General features: G+C 40.0%; 1 protein-coding gene across 2 annotated transcripts in view; it reads left to right on the top strand.

Moving 5' to 3' along the window:
• Positions 1 to 27,473, top strand: part of TAFA1 (TAFA chemokine like family member 1) — a 507,152-nt gene that overhangs the window by 377,294 nt on the left and 102,385 nt on the right. For both annotated transcript variants that reach the window (XM_049642696.1, XM_049642695.1), the window contains one exon: positions 10,853 to 10,993. In XM_049642696.1, coding sequence (XP_049498653.1) covers positions 10,853 to 10,993 — 141 coding nt within the window. The remainder of the gene's footprint in view (positions 1 to 10,852; positions 10,994 to 27,473) is intronic.

Below are 27,473 nucleotides of genomic sequence, written 5' to 3' on the forward strand. Positions count from 1 at the left end.
AAACAATAAATAAAGGAGAAATCTTGGGGATGGGTGATAAGCGCATTGTGGTATTTCATTACTTTTAGCAATCTTGTTTTAGGGGAATAGAGGGGTCTAAATGTTTCCCAGTGGCCCTGACTGGGAGTAGGGATACAGGTGTGAAGAATGGTCCATGTTAGTGAAATGAGGGAAAAAATGAGAAGGGTCACATTTTTTCTCAGTAATAATCCTGATTCCAATAGTATTATTAAGAGCAGAATGCGTTTCAGAGCTTACTCCTAATGAGGTATTATTATAGCTGCCTATACTTATTTAATTCTTATACTCTCTCATAGTCCTTGGAACAACTCTATGAAATTAATGCTATTATTATCCACATTTTATAGACAAGAACCTTGAGGCATAGCATGCAAAATGATCTGAAGCAGCAGATCCAGGATTTGAATTTTGGCAGCCTAGCTCTAGAATCTGCGATCTTATTCATTATGCTATATTGCCTCAAACAGGGCTTCCCAGCCCAGAATTTGTTCTTTTTTCTTCCATTCATCGGTCTTTTATGTACCCCAGAGCCCTAGGAGGGAGGAGATGGTAATTTGTTTAATCTGAAGCATAAACAAATCAAGCAGCCATTTTGCCCTTCTCGACCAAAACATGCTTAAGGATCCATTAGTGTCTCTCTTGTCAGTGATTTACAGACGAAGACACTTGGAGCTTCCTTCCAGTCTACTGGGTCAATAAAGCATTTTTAACAGAGTCTTAAATATGCATTTCTGACAGCCACTACCATACATTCCAAGAGAGCTATTTATAAGGTCTTGATCAAGAAGCCCTATAAAAGTGAATCTCAGAAAAATCTGTGCTTTGTCTCCTACGTAATATCTTTTAAAGAAAGGAGCCATTTGCAATGAAATGAAAATGGAAGGATCTGAGTAATTATGTCTGTGTTAACATTCCTTGCTATGTTTTATTCATTTCCTCCAGAAGTTGCCCTCAACTATAAGCAGATATATCCTGGCTTAACTCTTAATGAGGACTAAAGTTTTCTTACAGTTATTATTATTTTTTAAAGTCTGTGTGTTTATTTTGAGAGACAGGGAGAGAGAGGCGAGAGAGTGTGTGCATGCATGCAAGCAGGGGCGGGAGCAGAGAGGGAGAGGGGGAGAATCCCAAGCAGGCTCCACACTGTCAGCACAGAGCCTGATGCAAGGCTTCATCCCACAAACCATGAGATCATGACCTGAGCCGAAATCAAGAGTCAGATGCTTAACCGACTGAGCCACCCGGGTGCCTCTCTTATGATTACTTTTAATTACAATTTCATTTTCCAGTCATTTTGCTTAGAATAATAAAAAGCTTGTCTTTTGTACGTTTTTGGCATTACCCCAAACCAAAGTTCCAAGTAGATTTTTCTAGAAGTTATATTAGGTCATTTCTTTGCAAAAATTACATCTATCACTCAAGTTTGTTTTCTTAAAAGATCTCATAGTGAATATTCAAATAGGAATAGGTCCCCCAGAGATGGTTAATTTATATTATTCTTTCTTCTTTTCCCTTCTTTTATTTCCTCTTTTTTTACTTTCTCTCTCCCCCTCACTTTTTTCCTTCCTTCCTTTGTTCCCTCCCTCTCTCTTTACTCCCTTCTTTTCTTCCTCCCTCCATTCTTTTTTTCCTTCTTTCTTTCCTTCCTTCCTTCCTTCCTTCCTTCCTTCCTCCCTTCCTTCCTTCCTTCATCATTCAATCATTTAGCAAAAGTGATACTATTATTCTAGGCACTAAGGATAAAGAAGTAAACAAGATGTGGTCCCAGCCACGTGGAGTATGTAGCCCAACAGGATAGACACATAGTGAACCAAACATTTTTATTGGGAGATACACTGCAAAGGAGAATTTAGGCTTGCTAAGAGATCATACCATGGGGATCCAAAGCTAGTCTTTGGGGAAGAGATTTATTCAACAAATGTTTACAGACCAAACCTGGACCAGATTCTAAGGCAAGTACTAGGGATAGAGTGATAAAAAAGAAAAATTGCTACCCTCACCCTTTATAGGAAAAGCAAGACATCGTTTGAAAATGCCAAAATAATATTTTGTGATATTATTGTGGGAGAATTATGTAAGGTTGTAGAATCATATAGCAGGGGAATCTAACTCACTGTATGGTTCAAGGATACTTAAAGAAGATCCTAATGATGAGTATGGGGGGCAAAAAAAAAAAAGAATAAAATAAAAATATAGTACAGGGTTTAGACTTACAGTCTCTCTCTTTTTATTTTTAAGATTATTTTCTTCTCTTGTAACTTTGTACTGTCCCCTAGCATTTCCTTTCCCAGAAAACCCAGTGTTGTGATAATTTTGAATTACTTGGCTATGCTTAGTCATTGACATTAAGCCATCAACACCAAAATATACTAGTGAATGTCAAATTGCCTGGCAGATGAAAAGGATTAGACATAGCATTTTCCCATAAGTGCCCATTCTTAAGTGGCTGACCCAGTTTGTAGCCCAGAGCAATCCAGTTGCTTGGTATGAGCACTGTTAGATGACCATTCCGGGAGCAAACCCTGTTTTATGATGGCAGCCTTCAAGTTTTTAGCCATCTGCTTGCCAGTCATTTCTAACCTCATCATCCCTTTCATTCTTGACATATAATTGTCATCAGTGGGGACTCTTTTTAAGAGAAATGTTACCCTTAGCAATTCATCTTCTTGTGTTTCCTCACATGTGCAGGGGAAGACAGTGATGTATTGAGCTGGGAAGGAGGGATCATTGCTAGGAGCATATTGGGCTTGGCATTTTTTTCAACTTCTCCAGCTCAGAGAGAGTTGCTGCTGCCAGAAATAATCTTGAAATGCTGTCTTTCCCCCCCGTTTTTGGATATTAGAAACTTTCTCTTCCTGTTAAAAATAGGTTTTGATAATGTACTCAGAGGTCTGACAAACACAAGAGAAAAAGCAGAAGGGAAAGTGGAGAGCTGACCCATAGAGCTTCCCTACAGGGGGCTGCCATTGCCACTGGGGTGAAATGGACAAATGGAGTGAGAAACAAGGCTCCCATTTAGACAATTTGTGGGAGAGGAAGAACTGAGCAATAGATGTTCATCTAACACATCTAACATTTTGGATTGACCCATGTGAGCCGGGTAATTACTGCATTTACCTTCTAATCTAAAAGAACTATGAGGCCCCTTATGAAGTGCAATTTAGGATATGAGGCTAATTTCTTTTTTTAATTTTTTTAAAGTTTATTTGTTTATTTGAGAGAGAGAGAGAGAGAGTTGGGAAAGAGAGAGGGAGAGAGAGAGAATACCAAGCAGGCTCTGCACTGCCAGCACAGAGCCAGCCCGATGTGGAGCTCAAACTCATGAACTATGAGTTCATGACCTGAGCCCAAACCAAGAGTCAGACAGTTAACTGACTGAGCCACCCAGGCAAACCATGGCTAACTTCTAATATTGTATCTTAGATGTTTTCCCATGGACAAAGTCAAGTGATGATACAAGTAATAATCTGGAAATTTCTGAAGAGTACAGAAAACTTTCCTACTGTTCTTTGTGCCCCATTCTTTGCTCTTAGCTAATAGGTTACCTCATTGTCTTATGTGCTAGATATACAGATGCTGGGTGAAATCCAGGTAAAAAGCCATTTTCCAGATAATCCATAAGCAAAAAAAAAAAAAAAGGGAAGTTCAATTTATGGAGCACTTAAATGACTGCTGTGAGCGGCGATAGATCATTTTGAAATCATTTTGACTTGGACTGAGATAGAATTTATGAATGGATTGGCATTGGCACCAAAGAAAAGTCTGAAAGACATTTACATGATAAATATTATCATTATGAGTTTGCAATAACCTTGGCAGTTAGGTTTGAAGTGACAGTTAACTAGATAATCTTTAAATCATAGATAAAATCGATTTAAAGGGACCATTTTCTAGCTTCCGGAAAGGGTTATGACAAATCTTACTCTTCCTTTTCATCATCAGGGACAAACCTGAAGAATATTTTGGTTTGCAGTCCCCTTGTTCAAGCAGCCAGCTTGATAGAAAAATTCTATCCCTATGGTTATAAGAGAAGTTCAGAATTTTATTTCATTTCACAGGATTTGATCAGCTTCTCATTGTGTCTTGGGTAGACCAAAGTAAATGTGGGTTCCTTATATAGCCAAGAAGTAAAAAACACATAGAAATTGGGAGGGGGAAGTTGATCTTACAATCTTACTATACACTACTACACCAAAGCCATCCAAGCTGCTCAAGAAACAGTAAGTTACATATTATTTGGCTGTGTAAAAATTCATGACCGGCTCATACTAATCATTCATTTTGTTCAATCACCCATCTATCCATCCATCCAATAATATTTATCATTTGATATTAGCTTTAGAGGGCTGATCATCAGCTAAACAAAGTTGTTTCCACTTTTTCCTTTGCAGAAGCATTCCTTTAAGGAATGGATTCTTGGGGTGCTTGGGTGGCTCAGTCGATTGTCCGATTTCAGCTCAGGTCATGATCCCAGGCTCATGGGATCTACTCCTATGTCAGGCTCCATGGTGAGCGTGGAGCCTGCTTAAGATTCTCTCTCTCTTTCTCTTTCGCCCTCCTCTGCCCCTCTCCCCCTACCCAGTCTCAAATTTAAAAAATAGATTCTTGTACTCAATGTCAAAAACAACTAGAGGTGCTTCTCATTGTCTCCAGTAGAAGTGAACCCTCTTAAGTAATTCATAGAGCCCCTAAAAGCATAACTTAAAAACTTACAAGCAAAAGACTAGAGATACAAGTGAGCCTTTTCCTGTCAAAGATCTAATATTTTTATTTTGTCAACCCAAGTCATTGGACCAGGGTTTCATGGTCTGGATAGATTAACTTGCTCTGGTTGGCTGTGGCCAGGTCAGTCACAAATATAAAACTTTGGAGTCAGGAGATTTGGGTATGACAGGTCCAATAAGACTTTCTGAATTTTAGGGTCCTGTGGGCTCCAGAACCTGGTTGCATATTCCACATTGGCTTACCTAAGCAGTCAGTGTAAAATGAAGCTATAGTTCAAGCTGTCAAGATCAGGTGAGCCTGTTATTTAGAGCAACACCTCTCTGGCTTCCTGTGTGCAAATCCATCATCCATGAGCCTGCGGAAGACGTGGTCTGGAGGTCACTGACTTTATACACAAGGTTTTAATGCAAATGGAGCACTTGTCAATTCCCAGTCTCTGAGTTCTCCTCCCCTTTTCACAGAAATGTCAGCATGTATGCCCGAGTGTGGCTAGCGAAAGAGCACTGCATATGGGGTCAGAAGATCTGGGCTCTGGTCCACACGCGGCCAGATAATAGTTATCTGGGTAGTTAAAACGTGGGCCACTTTTTTAGCTGCTCTTGATCTCAGTTGTGTCCCCTGTAAAATGGGGGTAATCATAACCTCATTGGGCTCTAATAAGCATAAAGGAAATGGACGATTTATCATGTGTCTATCATGGTGTCAGGAAAATAGTAAGTACTCAAGAAATGGTTAACTCCTATATTCCTATCGTTATCACCTCTACTTATGTGGCTGTGCCATTTGCCTGGTCTAAGTCCGCCTCCTCACTAGAAAATCAGCATAACAATAGTCCTATTTCTATCTGTGAACTACTTTGCAAGTAAATTGAAATATGCACTTAAATGTTTAAGAAGTAGACAATAAGGGTCCTTGTCCTTGAGGATATTATATTCTGAGGGGGTTGGGGGGCATATAGACAATAAGGTAAATAAATAAACTATTTACAGTAATTGAAAGTTACAAATAGTCTGGAGGTGATGAAGATAAGGACATGGAGCAAAATAAAGGAGATAATGAATGCTTTCTAAGAGATTTATGGTTTAAATAGGGTAGTCCAGTGAAACTCTGAAAAAAATGACATTTGAGAAAAGATGTGGAGAGAGTAAGGGAAGGCCCAATAGATTTGCTAAAAGAGTGTCCCAGGTGGGGCATAGTTCAACTTGTCAAGAAGATCAGAGGAGCCTCTTAGAGCAGTGCCTCCCTGAGTTTAGAGTAACCCTCAAAAGGGACCACGCCTACCATTTGGAGGCAACAGCTTGCAAGACCAGTGTCCCTAGAGCAGAGAGATGGAGGGAAGGATAGGAGCAGATGAGGGCAGAATATAATTCGAGGAGGAAGCGTGAGTTGGATACTTAACCTTGATAAGCTTCCTAAACGTAGCTTCAGACTTCCTTCTGCAAGAACTTCCAAAGAATGACAGCTTGTGACAGGATGCAAAAAAGCACCTTTGGGGTCCAGCAGGCCCAAGTCATGCTTGTGTAATTTGGGACATGTTATTCAACCTCTCCGAGTCTCAGCTTTTCATCTCTAAAATAGGGGCAAAACCTGTTATAGTTGCTGCAAGTTTTGTCAGTAATGTGGGTAAAGTGCTGAGGACAGTGCCCAGCATCCATCCAATCAGAATCCAGTCAACGTCAATGAGCACTTAGCTGGTGCAGAACTGTTCCTTTGGCTCATCTACAAGAGTGTTGGGAGAGACTGGCTTTGGGCCTCCAGTGGCCACCTCTCTGTCCACATTATTTAATTCAGGGCAACAATCTGGATGATTTGGCATGTCTGTCACTGCCTTAACTCTAAATCAAATGAGAGTCAAGATCTATCCTAGAAGCTTTTCTATGGCTTGTGCTATTTTTATTCATAAATGTTGCTCTAGTCTTCCATTAAAGCCAAGTGGTGACTTAAACATTGGTGGTATTTTCATAAAGTGTAGAACCAGCTATTACCGAATTGACTGAGGGTACTTACAACTGACAATTACAAGTTAAAGCAACCTAATTGCCCTTATCTGGGTGAAAGAATGTAATGTGTGATTAGCCCTATTGTTTCATTAACTCTCATCCCAATGAAGGGCTTGTGGCGACAGTGAGATACTCTTCCCATGATCCAAGTTCAAACCCCCTTATTTCCTGCTCAGAATTTTGTATTGGCCTTATGTTTCTTCTGCTTTGCTACCTTGCACTTCTCCAATTCCTCCCTAACACAGCAGCCAGGATGGTCAGTCACTCTTGAACAATATCTAGATCCTTTCAGTTCTTGGCTTCAAAATCCCCGTTTGTGCTTTGTTCGAACAGAATCACACTGAATACTCTTTCTGGAGAGGGAAGATCTCTCCAGTTTAATCCTATGTCAGGTCCTTAGTTCATCTACCCTAAATATTTTTTTAATGCCCCGACCAGCTCCTTAGAGAAATGACTGGTTATAGGACTGGGACGGGAAATATACAAGATGAGCCTGAGGCATCGTGTAGAGTCAGAAAGTAAGAAAGTGCTCAAAAAAAAAAAAAAAAAGGTGAAGGGCAAGCAACATGGGGAGACAGAACACAACAACCAAATGAAGGGACTGAGAGTGGCCAAAACTGGAGCATTCTGAGCAAGAAAATAAATAACGTAGTGTTGGGTTATAACCCAGTGTGTAAAATAAACATCTTTGAATCCATACTGATATGAATGATTAAGTAAATAGATGAAAAAGAAGAGACAAATCTGTCATGCACAATTCCCCGTAATTTTAGTAGATGCCTCAACCTCACAGAGGTGGAGCCTGACTCTCTACTCCCTAAGTGTGGGCTGTACATAGTGACTTCCTTCCAAAGAGGACAGTATGGAAAGGCAAGGAGGAGAGTGATGTTATCTGCAGGGAATCTGACCAGCCCTGCCTTAGCCAGGTGATCAAGGTCAACATCAAGAGTGGTAAGTCATGCTGATAGTATGTGCCCTTTACCTCTGTGGTCTTCCTCCAGAAACACATAACCTCAGTGTAATCATAAAAAAAAAAAAAAAAAAGAATCAGATAAATCCCATCTGAGAGACATTTTCCAAAATACCTGAGCAACACTTCTCAAAGCTATCAAAGTCCTCAAAAAGGAAGGACTGTCTGAAACCATGATAGAGAACTATCATAACCAAGAGAAGCCTAAGGAGCTATGACAACTGAATGTAATGTGGCATCTTGGATGGCACCCTGGAACAGAAAAGGACATTAGGTAAAAACTAAGAAAATATGAATATAGCATAGACTTTAATTAATAATAATGTGTCAGTGTTGGTTCATTAATTGTAACAAATACAGCATACTAATATACGATGTTGGCATTAGCAGAATAGAAATAGGAAATAATAGGGTGTGGCATATGGGAACTGGCAGTATTATCCTAACCAATTTTCTATAAACCTAAGACAATTCTATATTAATTAAAACGTGGTTCTAAAAAAAGGCTGTGACCTTTCACATTAGTGAAATGCTTTCCCTTCATCATAGCCTGCTGAAGTTCTCCCTTTCAACTCACAACTTAAGAAGCCTTTCAATAATTTGGCTGAGTGAAATAAGTCAGTCAGAGAAGGACAGGTACCATATGCTTTCACTCATATGTGGATCTTGAAAAACTTAACAGAAGACCATGGGATAAGGGAAGGGGAAAAAAATAGTTACAAACAGAGAGGGAGGAAGGCAAACTATAAGAGACTCTTAAATACAGAGAACAAACTGAGGGTTGATAGGGGGTTGGGGGAGAGGGGGAAAATGGGTGATGGGCATTAAGGAGGGCACTTGTTGGGATAAGTACTGGATGTTGTATGGAATCAATGAACCATGGGAATCTACCCCAAAAACCAAGAGCACACTTTACACATTGTCTGTTAGCCAATTGGACAACAAATTATCTTTAAAAAATAAAATAAATAAATAAGTAAATATTTTGATACTCAAAAAAAAAAAAGAAGCCTTTCGAATTCTTCAAAAACAAATGGGTCTCCCCTTTGGCCTATATCCACAGAAATTGCTACTTGCCTTATGGTGTTAATTTTAGGTAATGAACTTCCTTCTTCATTCATTCAACCAACAATTATAGTGTACCTACAGCGCTTGTTGACAGTAAGGCTTACCTGGGCCCTGGCCAAGCTTTCAAATTGCCTGTGGTCACAGACGTCTGGTTACAGTTGTGTGAGGCAATGTGTAGGGTGCTAAGAGAATGAGCAGTGGCAGCAGTGAGGACGCTTTCTTAAAGGAACTGACCTTTGCATTTAGTTCAGAGAAGAGTTCATGAGTGAACACATTTGAGTTGTGGGTGGAGGGTGGAAGGATAGGAAGTAGGAGGAAGTATTCTAGGACACACCATCTTTGCACAGTCACTGAGGCAGAAAAGAGGAGGAAATTGCCAAGGAAATATAATATAAATGTGACCAGATATAGTCATAGGTAGCATATACGGACATTCGGCCGTGTGTCAGGCTCAGTGCTCACCCCTCTACGTGTGTTATCTTGGTGTGCACTCATGCAACCCTTTGAGGCAGGTGTTACTATTTTTACCATTTTACAGATGAAGAAACTGAAGCACACAGTAAGAGGCAGAGCTGAGATGCAGACGAAAACTGGCTGGCTCAAAAGCCCAAGCTCTTCCTGCCATTGAGAGGAGGTAGAATTAGTTTCACTTGAACCAGAGATTCTTTTGCTTCTTTCCTATTAAACCAGGGTTTATCAACCTGGGCACTCTTGACATTTTGAGAAAGATAGTTCTTTGGTGTAGGATCTACCCTGTGCATTGTGAGTTGTTTAACAGCATCCATGGCCTTCACCTGCTGGATGTCTGTAGCACCTACCCTCCACCAACAATGACAAATAAAATACCTTCAGACTTTACTAAATATCACTGGTGGAGAGGGCAAATAGCAAAATCACCCCATCCCCAGCCCTGCCTTGAGAATCATTACATTATTTTGTAGGTTCTCAGGGTAGGATGGGGCCATGTCTTAAGTCTTTCCTGACTTCTGTCTTCCTTCCCTCCTCTCCTTCTCTCCAGTGTTTCCTAAGTGCCCCCTGTGTATGGGCTGAACCCATGTCCCTAACAATTTATCACAGAGTGACTTGTATACAGTGGTTGCTTAACAAATACTTGCTGAATTTATGCCAACTGGATCCTAAATGTTACGGGTCCATTCTTGTCAAATAAAGAACATTCTTCGTAACATAAAACTTGATACTGGGGAAGTTAATTTCTGGTTTCCGGGTACTTGGAGTATCTTTAGTGTCCCTGTAGAGCTATCCTACAGGCTGGCAAGACCCACCTGAATGCTCACCAACATTTAGACAGACCCAGCAGTGCACCTGTTAAGAACCTAGTGGAGAGTGACATACATTAGGTTGCCAATAAATGTTGAATGCATGGGTGACCTGTAACAATTAAGTGAAGCCATATGCCTAGCTCTGTAATTTGAGATGCCATTTAAAGCACATACCTATTTTCTCCAGCAATTCTTTCTATCATTTTTTGGATGAGATCTGGATTTGGGAAATGACTCCCCAACTAGATTTTCTATTCAGCCCCCTTGAGAGTAGGCGGGCATTGGGCGGGAGAGCTCATTTCTGGGCAGTTTTCCTGCCACCGCTGGTTCTGTATCACTGGAGTGTCAGTTGCTTGTCATTAAGCGGGAGCTCAGAGAATTCTAAATGGAAAGATAACATAGGATTGAGCTCCCAAAATATAATGCATTTAAATCAGATAGACTCTTTATTTTGTGTTAGCGCCAGGCATTCCCTGGTTCACCGCTTCTCAGCATATACAGCCCGGAATCGTTGCCTCTTGAGCACTATTCATTGGTGGTCTTTGGTGCATTTGAGGTATAGGGCTGTACTACCTGTCTTCTGCAGGACTGCACGTACCTACTATAGAATCTTGTATACGTGTGTGTATCGATGTTACAGAGAGAGGGTGAGAGAGAATCCCACAATAATTATACTTCCTGGAAACTTTTTCTGTAATTTCTCTTACTCTCCCCGACCCCTCCACGTGTACCCCCACAGGCTTTAATGGCCCCTCTAATCAGTGTCCCTCTTCTTTCTGTCTTGCCAGAAGGAGGGACATGTGAAGTGATAGCTGCACACAGATGTTGTAATAAGAATCGAATCGAGGAGCGATCACAAACAGTCAAGTGTTCCTGTCTGCCTGGAAAAGTGGCTGGAACGACAAGAAACAGACCTTCCTGCGTCGATGGTAAGTGGCCAGTTTTACATCTATCCTTAGGTGTTTATGGAGGTGTTCACTGCGTGTAATAAATATTTTTTGTTTCATCTACGGTTCAGGATAACGAACAAGGTGCATCCAAAGAGTTAGACGGCTGTACAAATGCCCGTCCTCAGCAGACTTTGAATTCTTGTTTCTCTGGCTGTGGAATTGTCGCATAGCTCTATTTTAATGTTTTCTTAGAGATTAAGGTACAGTAATTTTTCAAGTCAAGAAATTGGAGGGCCCCATTCATTTCGGAAGTAATTTTAGATGAGGTTATACATAATGATGATGGTGACGATAGTACTAAAGATAACAATACCTAACATTTACTCAATGCAAATATAACGAGCATTTACTATATGCCAGGCACTGCTCTGGGTTTATCACATACATTCGTAAACAGATAGAGATGCTTTGAATGCTTACGATATGCCAAGCAGTGTCTTAAACACTTACCATGCATTATCTTATTTACACCTCCCAATGATCCTATAATAGTTCCCTACTGCTGTGTAACAAATTATCCCCTCAAACTTAGCAGCTTTAAACAGCAAACATTACCTCACAAGTTCTGTGGGTCAGGAATTCAACTGAGCTGTGTGTGACTGGCTCAGGGCATTTCATGTAGTTGCAGTCAAGATCTAAAGGCTTGACTGCTGCTGGAGGAAGGTTTTAAGATGGCTCACTCACAAGACTGTTGGCATGTGGACTCACTTCCTTGCTGTGTGGTCCTCTGCAGAGGAGCTCAGTGTCTCACAACATGGCAAATGGCTTCCTCCAGAGTGAGTAATCCAAGAGAACAATATAGAAGCCACAATAACGTTCTCTTTCATAATCTAACCTCAGAAGTTACCCTTCATTGTTTCTACAATATCATATTGGTTAGTGAAGTCATCTCCATTCAATGTGGGAGTGAACTATCAGGACTTGAAGGCCAGAAGACAGGGATCATTGAGACAGATACATTTTTCCTCCCATTTTAGACATTAAGAAACAGAGGCTTAGAAGGGTTATGTAATGTTCCATTGGTCCCATGGCTGACAAGTTGTAGCTTGACTGACTCTTAAGCCTAGAGTAACTAACTGTAATACCAAGTCTTGGCCACCATCTTTAAAACAACTTTGTATGTCCTAATAGTTGAGCCAAGGCTCACAAGGACCACAAATATCTCTCCCCATCTTTATCTTTCATAATTTTAGAGCCAAGTGTGAGGTGATGTTCAAATTCTTCAGTAAGAAAATCAGGACTCAGAGAAGTGTGTCACCTGCTCAGGGTCACACAACAGCAATTAGACCCTGAATCTCTTGGCTTAGGATCCCTGGTTGTACCTCTAGAATGTAGACAGAGCAGGACACCTTCTAGACTGACTTGTGTTATTTATTTTCATTATTATGTGGTTAGAAAGAGAAACAAACTCAAGCTACACCAAGTAAAGTTGTTTTTTAAGAAAATAGAAGAATCCTGGGGAGCCCAGTTATAGGAAACCTCATGGGATTCAATTCATAAATCCTTCAAGTGGAAGCCATCTTGTTTTCTTTGTTCATGGGACACACATTTTTCTGATCTCTGTTCTCCTCATTTTTCTCTGTGTGAACTGGTTCCCTCTTCCAAGATTTTAGCTCTTGAAGCCCCATAGCTTAGGAGCTGGCATCAAGTTCTTATTTCCATGGTGCCAACTCTGATCTCATGGGGATCACAATACAGCCCAAAAATATTTGACTCAGTTCCTTTGTTTTAAATGTGTTCTCCAAAAAGACAAAACATACCTGGCTCAGCCTGGGTCACGTGTCAACCTTTGCCCAATCAGCCATAGCCAGAGAGCCGTACATGTGGCACGTACAGCTGCCCATCATGTACCAAGCTTTTCTTTTTTCTTTTTTCCAAAGGATGTGGAAAAGCCAAGTTTGGGAATATACTAAGATCAGTAAGTTCTCAATTAAGGCATTTTCAGTGGTCATTTGGCACTATTTGGAGACATTTTTTGGCCTAGACATCTGTTGCAATTATGGGGGTACTATTCACATCTGATGGGTAGAAGTCAGGGATGCTGTGAAACATCTTACAGTGCACAGGCCAGCGCCCACAGCAAAGTATTATCAGGCCCCAGACGTCAATGGAGCTGAGGTTGAAAACCTGCGCTATGATTATTTATTTCTTGTAGATCGCAGTCAACATGGCAAGGTACCTCCAGTGCAGGAAAGGCAAGCAGCTAGTCTAGAAATGCTGCTTTTCTTACTTGCAGGAGGAAACTCTTGGCCCTTGAAGCCAATAAATATTGTAAAACCGTGATAGTTTCTCACATTGTCTGCCAAAGAAAAAAACATCGAGTCTGTTCACTATAAATCTCCATTTTGTTTCCAGTTCATTTTTATCTCTAATGATCTAGAAATAGAATTGCCTTCAGGATTTGGATGTAAGACACAAAGAACAATACATTGTTTATGCTGGCAGAGGGGGAAATGGCATCTGGCCCTAAGTTTCTATGAGAAGTTAAAGCACATGATGGTAATATTTTGTCTGTTGGAACAAGTGTGCTTGACTTTGGAAACTCTGATTCCTTTAAGGTGGTAGGTTCAGGCAAGAGGGCTATTAGTCCCTATCTTCCAAGCAAAAGTCTATAAAATATAGAGTATTCTATAGGATCAAGCTGATGATTTATGTTTTCTAAAGCATTCCACTCTTCCAAAATCCTTGACTCCGTTGGCATGTCAGAGTAAAGTCTACATGTTACTCTGGTCAACATTGTTTTTATGGGGGCGCCTGGGTGGCTCAGTTGGTTGAGCTTGGTTTTGACCCAGGTTGTGATCTCATGGTTATGAGATTGAGCCCCATGTCAGGCTCTGCACTGATCCTGGAGTCTGCTTGGGATTCTCTCTCCCTCTGCCCCTCCCCTGCTCCTACTTACTCTCTCTCTCAAGATACATAAGTAGATATTAAAAAATTATTTTTACGGGCCAAATCTCCTCATGCAAATTAAAAATGAAGCATATATATAAACTAATAATCATTCCAGTGTAGTTATTACGATCACGAGCTGTGCCATTAGACAGACATGAGTGGAACTCAGCTACACCAATTACTAATCGAATTACCTTGGACAAGTCACATACGCTTGTTACTTGTTCCTTAGCTCTGAAATGGAGATGGTAATTGTTTCTACTTCTCTAGTTTGGGATGAGGATTAAGGAAGTCAAGTGTGTTTTGCATAATGTCTGATTCCCATGAAGTGCTTGCAGAATGATGGCATCTGTTTCCTATCTTACTAATAAGTGTGGGTAATACTTGGAAGAACACATTGCTTCACAAAGTTGTGAATCAAACACGGTAGCATTTTAGTGCCACCTTTTCCTAAAACTGCTTCTCCCTGATTATCCTGGAGTTCACTAATGCTGGTAAATCATCTTCAGGAATTCAAGTTTATTATAGGAATTCTGAAAACTACAGAAATAATCCATACCTTAAAATCACACAGGATATTATTGCTCAGAGATTATCATTACTTTGCAAGAAAACATGTATATGTCCTCTTTGGCTTAACCCGTTACTAAAAAGAAACTCACGTGGTAGGTATTTTATTGAACTAAAATGTTACAGTGCTTTTTATCAACAGCTTGTTTCCTTTAACATGAGGTGAACGTTTCCCAATTTAAAACATATTCTTCAAAAACATTATTGTTAATAACTACATGGGGCTTCAGAGGTGGATATAAATGATTGATCTATTTCCTCCACTTTGGCATATTTACAATGTTTGGCACACTTCTCTAAGTCTAAAAATGGATGGAAACCAGCTTCTCCCCATAACAGTAGTTGACAACCCATACACCATATTTGTCCTGAATATATTCTGTTGTACATAGTGCATTTCCCATGTAAGCATTCCAATTGCTGTTATTTACTTTCCTCTGAAATTACAGGTCACTTGCCTTCCATAGCATTTTCAAAACCCGACAAACAGCTATGATTTTAAAATAAGCATATATTGTATTATTCAAAATCGGAGACCAGATGATTTAAAATAGGACATACATTTGCAGCGTAATCTTAGCAACTTATTCAAAAGTAGAATATAGGATATTGGGAAAATTTTTCAAATAGTGGCCTTTGAGTTTAAAAAGTATATTCTATCACCTAATAAGTGAAAATACCAAAAGAAACTCTCAACACTAACATTCACTCAATTTTGTGATATGTATAAAGACTTTTTCAAGTGTTATGCTCTTGGATTTGTGCCTAGCACTTTTCTGACCAAATATTAAATCATTACACTCTGATTCACACCCTCTTGTGTCTTGTTAAGTATTCTCTAACCCGAAAGGAAGGCACCTTCCTCACTATCATTGTTAACAATAATAAAAATAATGGCGGGGCACCTGGGTGGCTCAGTTGGTTAAGCATTTGACTCTTGATTTCAGCTCAGGTCATGATCTCAAGGTGGTGAGTTCGAGCCCCTGTTGAGTTCCCTGCTGGGCATGGAGGTTGTTTGGGATATTCTCTCTCTCTCTCTCTCTCTCTCTCAAAATAAATAAACATTTAAAAAATTGATGGCTAATATGTTCCTGAAGGCTCACCATGTATGTATGATTCAAGTCGTTCAAGTCTCTGTATTCATTTAACTCTATCCCCAACCCCTGAAGGTGTCTCCTTCTCTTACTTCCCTTTTGCCTGTCAGAAAATTGAGGCACAGAGATTCTGTGACTTGCTAACCATCACGCAGCCAATAGTGGCAGAGCCAGAAATCCATCCCGGGCTGTCTGACTCCAGGGCCCTATTTACCAAATGTGGGCAAACAAGGATGTAACATAAAATTTTTCTCTCTTTAGGTGGTTTTCTCTCTTTAGGCTTTTATTCTCATGCACTGTAAATGTGAAAAAAATCATTCAAGTACTAGTTTGTAGAGAAGGGTTTTTAATTCTCTGTAGATTTTGGCATCAATCTTATTAAGAAGAGTCTACATGATAAGTTCATAGGCCTTTCCTTTTCATTCACTGTGAATTCTGACCATTTCTATGACTGATTGCTACAAACATTGTCTGCTATTGTCATCTTTTTATACTGGATACCGGCCAGAAGCGACTAGCTTACATCACAGAACTTCCTAACTTTCACAGCTATGGAAATCCCAGATTTTTTGTTTGTAACTAAGATTTGTGTACAGTTAATGTAATGGAAAAGTAATGATATTCCTGCTTATTTCTGTGAAGACACAAACCCACAATATAAGAAGACATTTTACTGCTGGCTCATCATACATAACCTTTAAGATAAGAGCAAGCAAGAAAGAAAGATACACAAATATTCAGACCCAGAAAAACAGATAGACTTACAGGGAAGGAGACAGACAGTGAGAGAGGACATACAAAGAGGGACAAGCAAAGGGGGAGTCAGAGAAAAAGAGGTGTAAAAGAGACATGAGATAATGAGTGCTTAGAAGGTATATTAAACATCTACCTATGAAATAGCCTTATTCATTTGTCCAAACAATTATTTGTATTCACTCTCACAGTTATGACTAATTTTAACAAAATGAAATCTACTTGGTAGATTGAGACTTTGAATGTTTTTTTCAAGTTGCATGATAAGAGATTCTAGAACCAGAATATCTGTAAAAATAGCTTCTGGAGATTGCTTCTTTAGAAAAACCATGATAAAAGTTTCTTGACCACATACCAACACATTCCCTAGAGGCAGCCACGGTCGAGAAAAAGGTCTGATAACTGAAGGAAATTTGAAATTCAGCAATAGTTTTCTGTAGAATGTTATGAAATATATATGAGAAATACTGCATATAATAACCCCTTCGTAGCCATTCAAAATACGATAGCATATTAAAGGCTCTGAGAAGTTCTGTAGACAAGAAACTTGTTCAACTTTGACCCATTATGTCCCAAACTTCCTTGACTAGAGAACCTTTTTCTTTTCAACACTTATTCATATCCTGTGGACCCAGTGTTCCATGAAACAGACTTGGGGCCATGCTGGTATGGACTTTATGGACTATGTTTTTGTTTTTGTTTCCAGGAATTCCTCTTAGGTCTTTTGAGACTGACTAATAATTCCTATGCCAGTAGCTCAGTGTTTTTCCTAAGACTGGCTAACCAAGCATCGCACAACGGGTCTTGGTGGTATGTGATTTATAATATCTCTGTGACATGTCAGGCTCAGCTGCAGTTTGGAAATCATCTAGGGACCTTCCAGAGCAAACATTGTATGAAAAAGCTTAAGCCCTTATTTTTATTCACAAATATTAACCGTTTTCAAGAACAAGGGAAGATGACCTATTTTGGTTCCGCCATTTGTTACTTGTCCACACAATGAAATACGAAGATAATGAATTGCTGTGGTGGATCGGGATGGCACAGCAACAGTCTGTGGTCCCTTCATTACTGTCTCTGTTTGAAACCTGCTTTGTTCTTTCAAGGCAGACTCCAGCTTGTTTAATAGATGGGACGGTGAGCTCAGTTGGCTTCATCAAGAGGCATTTCTGAAGGGAGATCCCACTGTTATTGAAGAGGGTCTACTAAAGGATCATTAGTAAAATTGTGGCACATCTAGGTATAATTTCTGAATTACATACAAATTTGCTTTTGCTCCCCTACTTGGCACCTAGTCCTGCCCAGGTACGTGAGGGATCCAAGCCTCCATTAGCAAGAGGAAGGAGAGAAAGGATATAGAGGAACTGACAAAGCTTTTAGTACCATCTGATAAAAGGTCTGTCCCTGCGTTTGTTCCTTTGCATAATAAAGACAACAGAAATTCAGCTTTCAGGTTTTCCCATGCTTCCTTTTTTTTTTTTTTAATGTTTATTTATTTGTGTGAGAGAGAGAGAGAGAGAGTGTGACAGAGTGTGAGCAGGGGAGGGACAGAGAGAGAGAGGAAGACACAGAATGGGAAGCAAGCTCCAGGCTCTGAGCTGTCAGCACAGTGCCGGATGATGTGGGGTTCGAATCCACAAACGGGAAGGTCGTGACCTGAGCCCAAGTCAGATGTTTAGAGGGAGCCACCCAGGCGCCCCAGATTTTCCCATGCTTCTAAAACTAAGACTGGATGTCATTTTTTTTAAAGCAGCAGTTGCCAAATGGTAGCCCACTGGCAGAAACTACCCTCAGACCTATTCCATAGGTTGGCAGAGTGATGGGGAAACCTGACTGTGTGCCTTTCAAAGGGACACTCCAGTTTTTCCTGTGCCTCTCCACTTTCTATTACACACCTGGCTGTGGCCCTCTGATGTGACCTGCCTGATCCCTGACGATAGGGGAATCCATGCTTCTTGCTGAGAGTCATTTCCCTGCTATTCTCATTAATAAAAAAATTAATTTTCTGGGGAAAAAAAACCTGCTCTTTGATATCAAAGTAATATACATAACTTGGCATAAATAGAAGTGTACATACACAAAAACAGCAGAGAAACGAAGAGTAAATCCCCTTCTCCCCTTTCCCATTGAACCTCTCACATCTTAATTGCCAGAAGCATCCACTGTTACCAGCTTTCTGTGCATCCTTAGAGAATATATCCATGCCCCCGCAGGCCTGTGGATAACACATACATACAACCTGATAAATCAGAATGGTGTTATATAACTGAAACATTGGTCTGAATCTGTATTTTTTTAGCATAAGAAAATATCTTCCAATAGTTGTCTTTCAGTGAAAAAATGGGCGGTACACATGGAAAAGATGTTCAGCATCACTCAGTTGAAGAAATGTAAATTAAACTCTGAAATGTAATGTTTCATCAATCAAATAGGCAGAGATAAAAAGTTTGGTGATACCCAGTATTAAGGAAGGAGAGAAAAATTACTTATAAATCATACTCAGTGATAAACAGCTTACAGACTCAATTAGTTAGCCACTTTTCTTTATTTATTTCACCAGAAGAGAAGAAGATAAATAGGAAATTTGGTAATGAGACTGGATGTTTGGGGAACATAATATGAACTACGTGTGTTTTAACTGTTCATGGTGACTTTATTTAGCAAGAGTTCATGTGTACATCATGCCCTGCATTTCTTCAATAAGGTCAGGTTCATCCATTTGGATATCATCTAAGACATCTTCTAAGGATTTTGATTTCATTTCCATGGGAAAACCATATATGAAAGTATATTTAGTGCATACACCTGGACATAAATGTAGGAAGTCCATTGTAAAGTCCATTAATGTAGCCACTTGGGAGATACAAAATTCTCTGCACAAGTATTTGTAGTGGTGTGTATGTCGTGTGTGTGTGTGTGTGTGTGTGTGTGTGTGTGTAATCATGGTACAACACCAAATTCTTGTCCCTTACCTAGTTGGAATGTACTTCCTTATACAGAATTCCAAACTCATTAAGAAAATTTCCTGAAAGTAGCTCCAAAGTCATTCGTTTCCATTTATCTCCAAAAAGCTTAGATGTTTTCAAATACCTGTTCTTGTCTGATATGAGAGCACTTTTAATCAATTCTTATTTCTTTCAAAAAAGGGGAAAAATGTTGTTCTAAATCTAAGGAGTCAGCTCCTCATCCCTCTCCAGCTGGGCCTCAGCCCAGATAAGGCAAGATTTCAGGGTCCTGTGTTATTAATGTGCTGTCCATATGAATAACGAGCAAACCTTCTGAATTATTTCACACTTCTAGGAAAATCTATAGCCCTGTCCTTCCACAACAATGCTGGAAGCCGCTCAGGATGTTGGTACATTTCTTTGTGGAGTGTTCAGATATCTTCATCTAAGAATGTGCTAAAACTTATGTCCCCTTCTGAAGCCTGTGCAGAAATTTATGCAGGTGAATAATATTTTGAAACATTAATGATGTATTCCTCAATACACCCAAGCTAGTGGAATTTTTGAGGGCCTACTTCAAACCCAGACAACAAAACATGAGTCAGCCACTAACCAGAGAATAGAGGCCCAAATATTTGGTGTTTAAGTTCAAAAGCCATTCCGAGACTCCGATACACAATGGAAGAGTTCATTTATTCCTCCCCCCAAGGTAATATGATGGGTCAGCTCAGGGAGGGAGAAAGAAAGGAACACTTGAGGAGGAAAAATGTGGTCCACTGGAGTAAAGGCTGCCTACCACTACCCCCAGAGTTGTGTGTCACCACCTATAGACTCACCTATCCAACCACCAGCCAAGAGAGCACTGTACATGATAACTCAACACACTGTCTTCATATCCTTTTGGTTGCCTTCCTGGGAGACCATCCACAAACGGCAGCTAGCCTGTTGCATCCTGACTCTCCAACAGCAGTCATAACCACCGGAGTCTTAGCCTTCCATACTGCATAGGTGACCTCCAGGATGCTTATGAATTCCCGGAAGTGGAAGGAGGAACTTAGGCTCCTTAATAGGTAGAGTGGACATAGAAAAGAAATTTCATGCACCAACTACCTAAGACTAGATTTCTCACCGAGCTAAGACATTGGTGGAACACTCTTACCTTCCCAACCTACCTACTTCACGTATAATCCCTGATATTATTTGGTACTTTCATCACTGTATCATTTTTTTTTTCATTTTATTTTTTAAGTCATCTCTACACCCAGTGTGGGGCTTAAACTCACAACCCTGAGATCAAGAGTCGCACACTCCACCAAGTGAGCTAGTCAGGCACCTCCCAAGATTGCATTATTTAAACAATTCAATGGAAAATTCAATGGACTCAAATTCAGCTCTAGCTAATATTACTTAGGCTGGTAAAGTGATTGCGTGGTTAACCAGCCACTCCTTCAAAGGAAGGTCCCATTTTTTCAGATTTAGAAGGGCCTGCATGCGCCTCCTCAGAAGGTCTCATTCATCATCTCCTTTGGTGCCTACACACCAGATTTGCTTTCTGCTGGACACCCGTTCTCATCAACACTCTTCAGAGTGCAGGAAACCTAAACACTCTCAGTAGTGGCTCAAGTGAGAAGCCAAGTTATTGTGAGACTCTACAGGAGTCCAAGCGCAGAGATTACTCCATAGCGAGACTCAAGGAAGCTAACACAGAACCAGGACACGTGTGCTTCTCATAGTTCTGTCTCACACATGATGTCACCTTTCATCTGGGGACCCTTCTGGATATTGGCCTTCTCTTTTCTCTGTGGATGAGGGAGGTTAAGTCTGTCCATGTTAGCTGGAAACAGTCCTGTCAACTGTATGGTCACTAGTTATAGTACTAGTTTAAAACTGCTAGTTATACTGGCTGAAAAGTATCGAGTCCTCCTCTGTGACAGCACCTGTGTACTACATGTGCAGCCATACCTTACTTTATTGAATGCCACGGATACTCCATTTTTTACGAATTGAAGGTTGGTGGCAACAGCAACTTTTCTCCAACAGCATTTGCTCACTTCGTGTCTTTGCATCACATTTTTTGGTAATTCTTGCAGCATTTCAAACATTTTCATTATCATCACATTTGATGTGATGCTCCGTGATCTTCGAGGTTACTAGTGCTGTTGTTTTGGGGGGCAGCATGAACCACACCTGTTAGATGGTGAACTTAATAAAGGTGTGTGTTCTGACTGCTCCACAGACCAACTCTGCTCTCCCATCTCTCTCCCTCTCCTTGGACCTCCCTGTTACCTAAAATGCAACAATATTGAAATGGGACCAATTAATAATCCTACACTGATCCCTAAGTTTTCATGTGGAAAAAAAAAAGTCACATCTCTCACTTTAAATCAAAAGATAGAAATAATTAGGCTTAGTGAGACATGTCAAAAGATGTGTCAAAAGCCAAGATAGGCAGAAAGCCAGGCCTCTTGCATGAAACAGTTAGTCAGAATGTGAATGCAAAGGAAAAGTTCCTGAAGGAAATTAAAAGTGCTACTCCAGTGAACATATGGGTGATCAAAAAGGGAGACAGCCTTATTGATGATATGGAGAAAGTTTGAGTGGTGTGGATAGAAGATCAAACCAGCCACAACATTCCCTTAAGCCAAAGCATAATCCATAGCAAGGCCCTACCTAACTCTCCTCAATTGTGTAGAGGCTGAGAGAGGTGGGGAAACTTCAGAAAAAAAATATGAAGCAGAGGTTGGTTCATGAAGTTTAATGAAAGAAGCCACCTCCATAACATAAAAATGCCAAGGTGAAGCAAGAAATGCTGATGTAGAAGCTACAGCAAGTTCTCCAGAAGTTCCAGCTAGATAACCAGTGAACGTGGCTACACTACACAACATATTTTAAATGCAGATGAAACAGCCTTCTATTAAAAGAAGATGCTGTCTGGGATTCCCATAGCTTGAGAGTAGAAGTCAATACCTGCAAGCTGACACAGTCCTGTTAGGGGCTAATGCAGCTGGCGACTTTAAGTTGAAGCCAGTGTTTGTTTACCATTTCAAAAATCCTATAGGGCCCTTAAGAATTATGCTAAGTCTAAGATCCAGTAATTACACAACTGGGTATTTATGCCAAGAAAACAAAAGCACTGATTTGAAAGGATGGATATGCACCCCTATGTTTATTGCAGCATTATTTACAATCACCGAATTATGGGAGCAGACTAAGTGTCCATAGATAGATGAATGGATAAATAATATATAGATACATAGATATAGATATAGGTGATATAGATGTAGATGATACAGATATAGATATAGATGAATGGAATATTATTCAGCCATAGAAAAGAATAAAATCTTGCCATTTGCAATGACATGAATGGAACTAAAGAGTTTAATGCTAAGTGAAATAAGTCAGAGGAAGACAAATACCATTTGATTTCACTCATGTGTGGAATTTAAGAAACAAAACAAATGGGGGAACAAATGAGATAAATCAAGAAATAGACTCACAGACCCTTAACTATAGAGAACAAAATGATGGCCACCAAAGGGGAGGTGGGTGAGAGATGGGTGAAATAGGTGAAGGAGATTAAGAACACACTTATCATGATGAATAGTGAATAATGTATAGAATTGTTGAATCACTATATTGTACACCTGAAACTAATATAACACTGTATGCTAACTGTACTGGAATTAAAATAAAAAACTTAGAAAAAAAAGAATTATGCTAAATCTACTCTCCCTTTGCTCTAGAAATGGAACAGCAAAGCTTGGATGTTAGTACATCTGTTCATCACATAGTTTGACTATTTGAGGCTCACTTTTGAGACCTGCTCATAATGAAAGTTTGTTTTTTTTTTTCAAAATACTGCTCACCTGATCATCCAAGCTGTGATGGTAATGTAAAATGAGATTAATGTTGTTTTTGTACCTGCTAACACAGTATCCATTCTTCAGACCATGGGTCAAGGAGTAATTTTGACTTTCCAATCTTATCATTTAAGAAATATATTTTGTAAGGTCATAACTGTCATGGATAGCGATTCCTCTGATGGATCTGGGCAAAGTAAATTGAAAACCTTCTGGAAATGATTTACCATTTTAAATGCTATTCAGAACATTTGTGATTCAGGGCACCTGTGTGGCTTAGTTGATTAAGAGTCAGACCCTTTTTTTTAATTTTCTTTAATGTTTAGTTATTCATTTTGAGAGAGAGAGAGAGAGAGAAAGTGTGAGTGAGGAAGGGACAGAGAAAGAGAGAAGATCCCAAGCAGGCTCAACACTCAGTACAGAGCCCAATGTGGGGCTCGATCCCACAACTGTGAGACCATGACTTGAGCCAAAATCAAGAGTCAGATGCTTAACTGACTGAGTCACTCAGGTACCCCAAAGCATGCAACTCTTGATTTTGGCTCAGGTCATGATCTCATAGTTTGTGAGCTCAAGCCCAGTACTGGTCTCTGCACTGACACTGGGTAGCCTACTTAGGACTCTTTCTCTCTCTCCCATTCTGTCTCTGCTCACCCCTTCTCTCTCTTAAAATAAATAAATAATTTTTTTAAAAAAGAACATTTGGGGCGCCTGGGTGGCTCAGTCGGTTGAGCGTCCAACTTCAGCTCAGGTCACGATCTCGCGGTCCGTGGGTTCGAGCCCCGCATCAGGCTCTGGGCTGATGGCTCAGAGCCTGGAGCCTGCTTCCGATTCTGTGTCTCCCTCTCTCTCTGCCCCTCCCCCGTTCATGCTCTGTCTCTCTCTGTCTCAAAAATAAATAAACGTTAAAAAAATTTTTTTTTAAAAAGAACATTTATAATTCATGGGAAGAGGTCAAAATACCGATATGAATAGGAGTTTGGAAGTTGATTCCAACTGTTATGGACAACTTTGAGAGGTTCAAGTCTTCAATGAAGGAAGTAACTACAGACGTGGTAGAAATAGCAATAAATTTAGAATTAAAAATGGAGCCTGAACATGGAATTAATTGTTACAGTGTCATGAGAACACTTGAGCAGATGAGGAGTTGCTACTTATGAATGAGCAAAAAAGTATGCATCTTGAGATGGCATCTACTCCTGGTGAAGAAGCTGTGAAGGTGGTTGAAATGAGACAAAGTTTTTAGAATATTACATAAATTTACAGGCAGGATTTGAGAGAATTGACTCTGATTTTGAAGGAAGTTCTACTGGGCGTGAAATTCCATCAAACAGCATCCCATGCTACGGTGAAAATCACTGCAGCAAATTTCTTGTCATCTTATTTTGAGAAATTGCTGCAACCAACCCACCTTTCAGCAACCACCACCCTGATCAGTCAGTAGGCATCAACATCGAGCCAAGACCCTCTACCAGCAAAAAGATTACAACTCACTGAAAATGCCAATGATGGTTAGAATTTTTTAGCAATAAAGTATTTTTTTAATTAAGGCATGTACATTGTTCTTTAGACATAATGCTATTTCACACTTAATAGACTACTGTATAATATAAACATAACTTTTACATGCACTAGGAACCAAAAAAATTAGTTGACTTGCCTTATTGCCACATTTGCTTTATTGTGGTGGTCTGGAACTGTACCTGCAATATTTCTGAAATAGGCCTGTATTAATTTATGTAATTCTTAAAGCAGCAGCCTTATAAGAAAGTTGCTATTATTATCCCCAAATTATTGAGGAAGAACCTGATGCCATAGGGAAGTTAAATCATTTCTTCTAAGAATACCAGCAGGAGATCTGGGGCCCCAAATGAGGAACTGCTAGAAATGGTTGTAGAAGATTGTACGAGAAGCATGGATAGCAAAATTTCAGCATATCTGCTCACTTCTTGTATTCCCTTCCTCAGAGAATGACACCACCATTCAGGCATGCTAGGTCCTTACCTAAGCATCCCCTCAAATAGATACACCATTATCATTCACATCCCATGGTTCTCAGATACTTCAATTTCTCACCATTCTCTGATTTCATTACTGCCATAGACTCTTATGCTGACCCTAATTAATGTTCCTTCAATACCATGCTCTGTATTGTCCAACTCTGAATTTGTCACCCAACTGGAACTACCAGCTCCAGAGGGCCTCCCTCAAACCACCACACTCAAAACTAATAAATACCCTCCTTCACATCCTTGAAGCATCCTGTACAACATTTACCGTAACTTAACATATTGTACTAGATCCTTTTGTTGACTGTGATTTTCCCTGATAGACTCACCCATTTATTCAACGATTATTTGCAAAGTGTTGACGGCATCCTAGGAATTATGCTAAGCACTTAGTCACATAATGATGAAAAAAGCCCTTGCTTTCATGCAGCCTACAGTCCAGCAGGGAAACACATGTTAATCTAATTACATGTTCCAGTGTTCAGGTAGACATTACATGTTCAGACAGAAAGAATTCAGTCCTCAGAGAGGGTGTTATAACAAAGAATCTAAAGAAGGCTGGAAAGCTGAGGCTTCCGTGAAGAAGTGAGAGGAATTTGGAGATGGGAGATATGACTCAAGCTAGCTGGGTGAGAAGCTTTCCAGGCAAAGAGCCAGCGTGGGCAATAGCCTTGGGTTTTGATCAAGAACTTCAGAGAAAGCCATGGTGGCTGAAACCCAAAGAACAATAAGATCATGTGTGAAAGGAGGCAGAAAAGATAGGTGGGGCTAAATAATACTGTTGTAATTGATCTGTGCCTCTCCAGTTCTTAATATAGTTCTTTTTTGTTTGAGTGTAGTTGACACACAATTTTACATTAGCTTCAGCTGTACAACATAGTGATTCAACAAGTTTATACGTTATCCTAATTGTTAAAACTGAGACGTGCTAATCAAATTCTTAGAGAAGGCAGCGACATGGAATCTCTTGTGGGAAATTGGATGGTAAGTCAGCCTGGGATTTGGTACATGAGGAGGTGACTCAAGAGGCCTCTACTGCAACCAAAACCTCCTTCTGTAGTGTCTGCCAACAGATTGCAAAACTTTAACACTCACACTTCAAACAATGGCAAAGCATGGCAAATCAAATTGCCTTGTTGATATCGCCGACTTCCTCACATGCTGTTATCCACATGGTGGCTGTCACCTGAATGTCTCACACTCTGTCCGTTCCCAACCACTCATCCTGCTGAAAGAATCCTCATAACTACCACAAAATCAAGCAAACAAAACCTTCTGATAGAAATTTTAAGTCACTGACTTTCAATTCTATTGTCTGTCATTAGATAACATTTTAACTAGTAGGTTCTTTATGCCTAGAGGGGCATTAAGGCAAAAGGTTTATAATTTGGGATATACATAAACGTGGGGGCTAATTACAGGCTCAGGTTAGTTTATTTTCTTTCTGAACACTTGATTGTCTCTGACTCCAGTTCATTTCTTCATGAATTGATAATGCCACGTTCTTTGGAGCCAAAAAAAAAAAGTCTCCCTAATACCTATACCAAAGAATGTCTGACCCCTGTGTTCTTGAAATCTGGGGTAGTGTTACAAAGCTGTAATCATCAAGACAGCATGGTATTGGCATAAAAACAGACACATAGACCAATGGAATAGAATAGAAACCCCAGAACTAGACCCACAAACGTATGGCCAACTAATCTTTGACAAAGCAGGAAAGAACATCCAATGGAAAAAAGACAGTCTCTTTAACAAATGGTGCTGGGAGAACTGGACAGCAACATGCAGAAGGTTGAAACTAGACCACTTTCTCACACCATTCACAAAAATAAACTCAAAATGGATAAAGGACCTGAATGTGAGACAGGAAACCATCCAAACCTTAGAGGAGAAAGCAGGAAAAGACCTCTCTGACCTCAGCTGTAGCAATCTCTTACTCGGCACATCCCCAAAGGCAAGGGAATTAAAAGCAAAAGTGAATTACTGGGACCTTATGAAGATAAAAAGCTTCTACACAGCAAAGGAAGCAATCAACAAAACTAAAAGGCAACCAACGGAATGGGAAAAGATATTTGCAAATGAAATATCGGACAAAGGGCTAGTATCCAAAATCTATAAAGAGCTCATCAAACTCCACACCCGAAAAACAAATAACCCAGTGAAGAAATGGGCAGAAAACATGAATAGACACTTCTCTAAAGAAGACATCCGGATGGCCAACAGGCACATGAAAAGATGCTCAACGTTGCTCCTCATCAGGGAAATACAAATCAAAACCACACTCAGATATCACCTCATGCCAGTCAGAGTGGCCAAAATGAACAAATCAGGAG

The sequence above is a fragment of the Panthera uncia genome, chromosome A2, assembly GCF_023721935.1.
Source record: "Panthera uncia isolate 11264 chromosome A2, Puncia_PCG_1.0, whole genome shotgun sequence".
In the NCBI taxonomy this organism is placed as follows: Eukaryota; Metazoa; Chordata; class Mammalia; order Carnivora; family Felidae; genus Panthera; species Panthera uncia.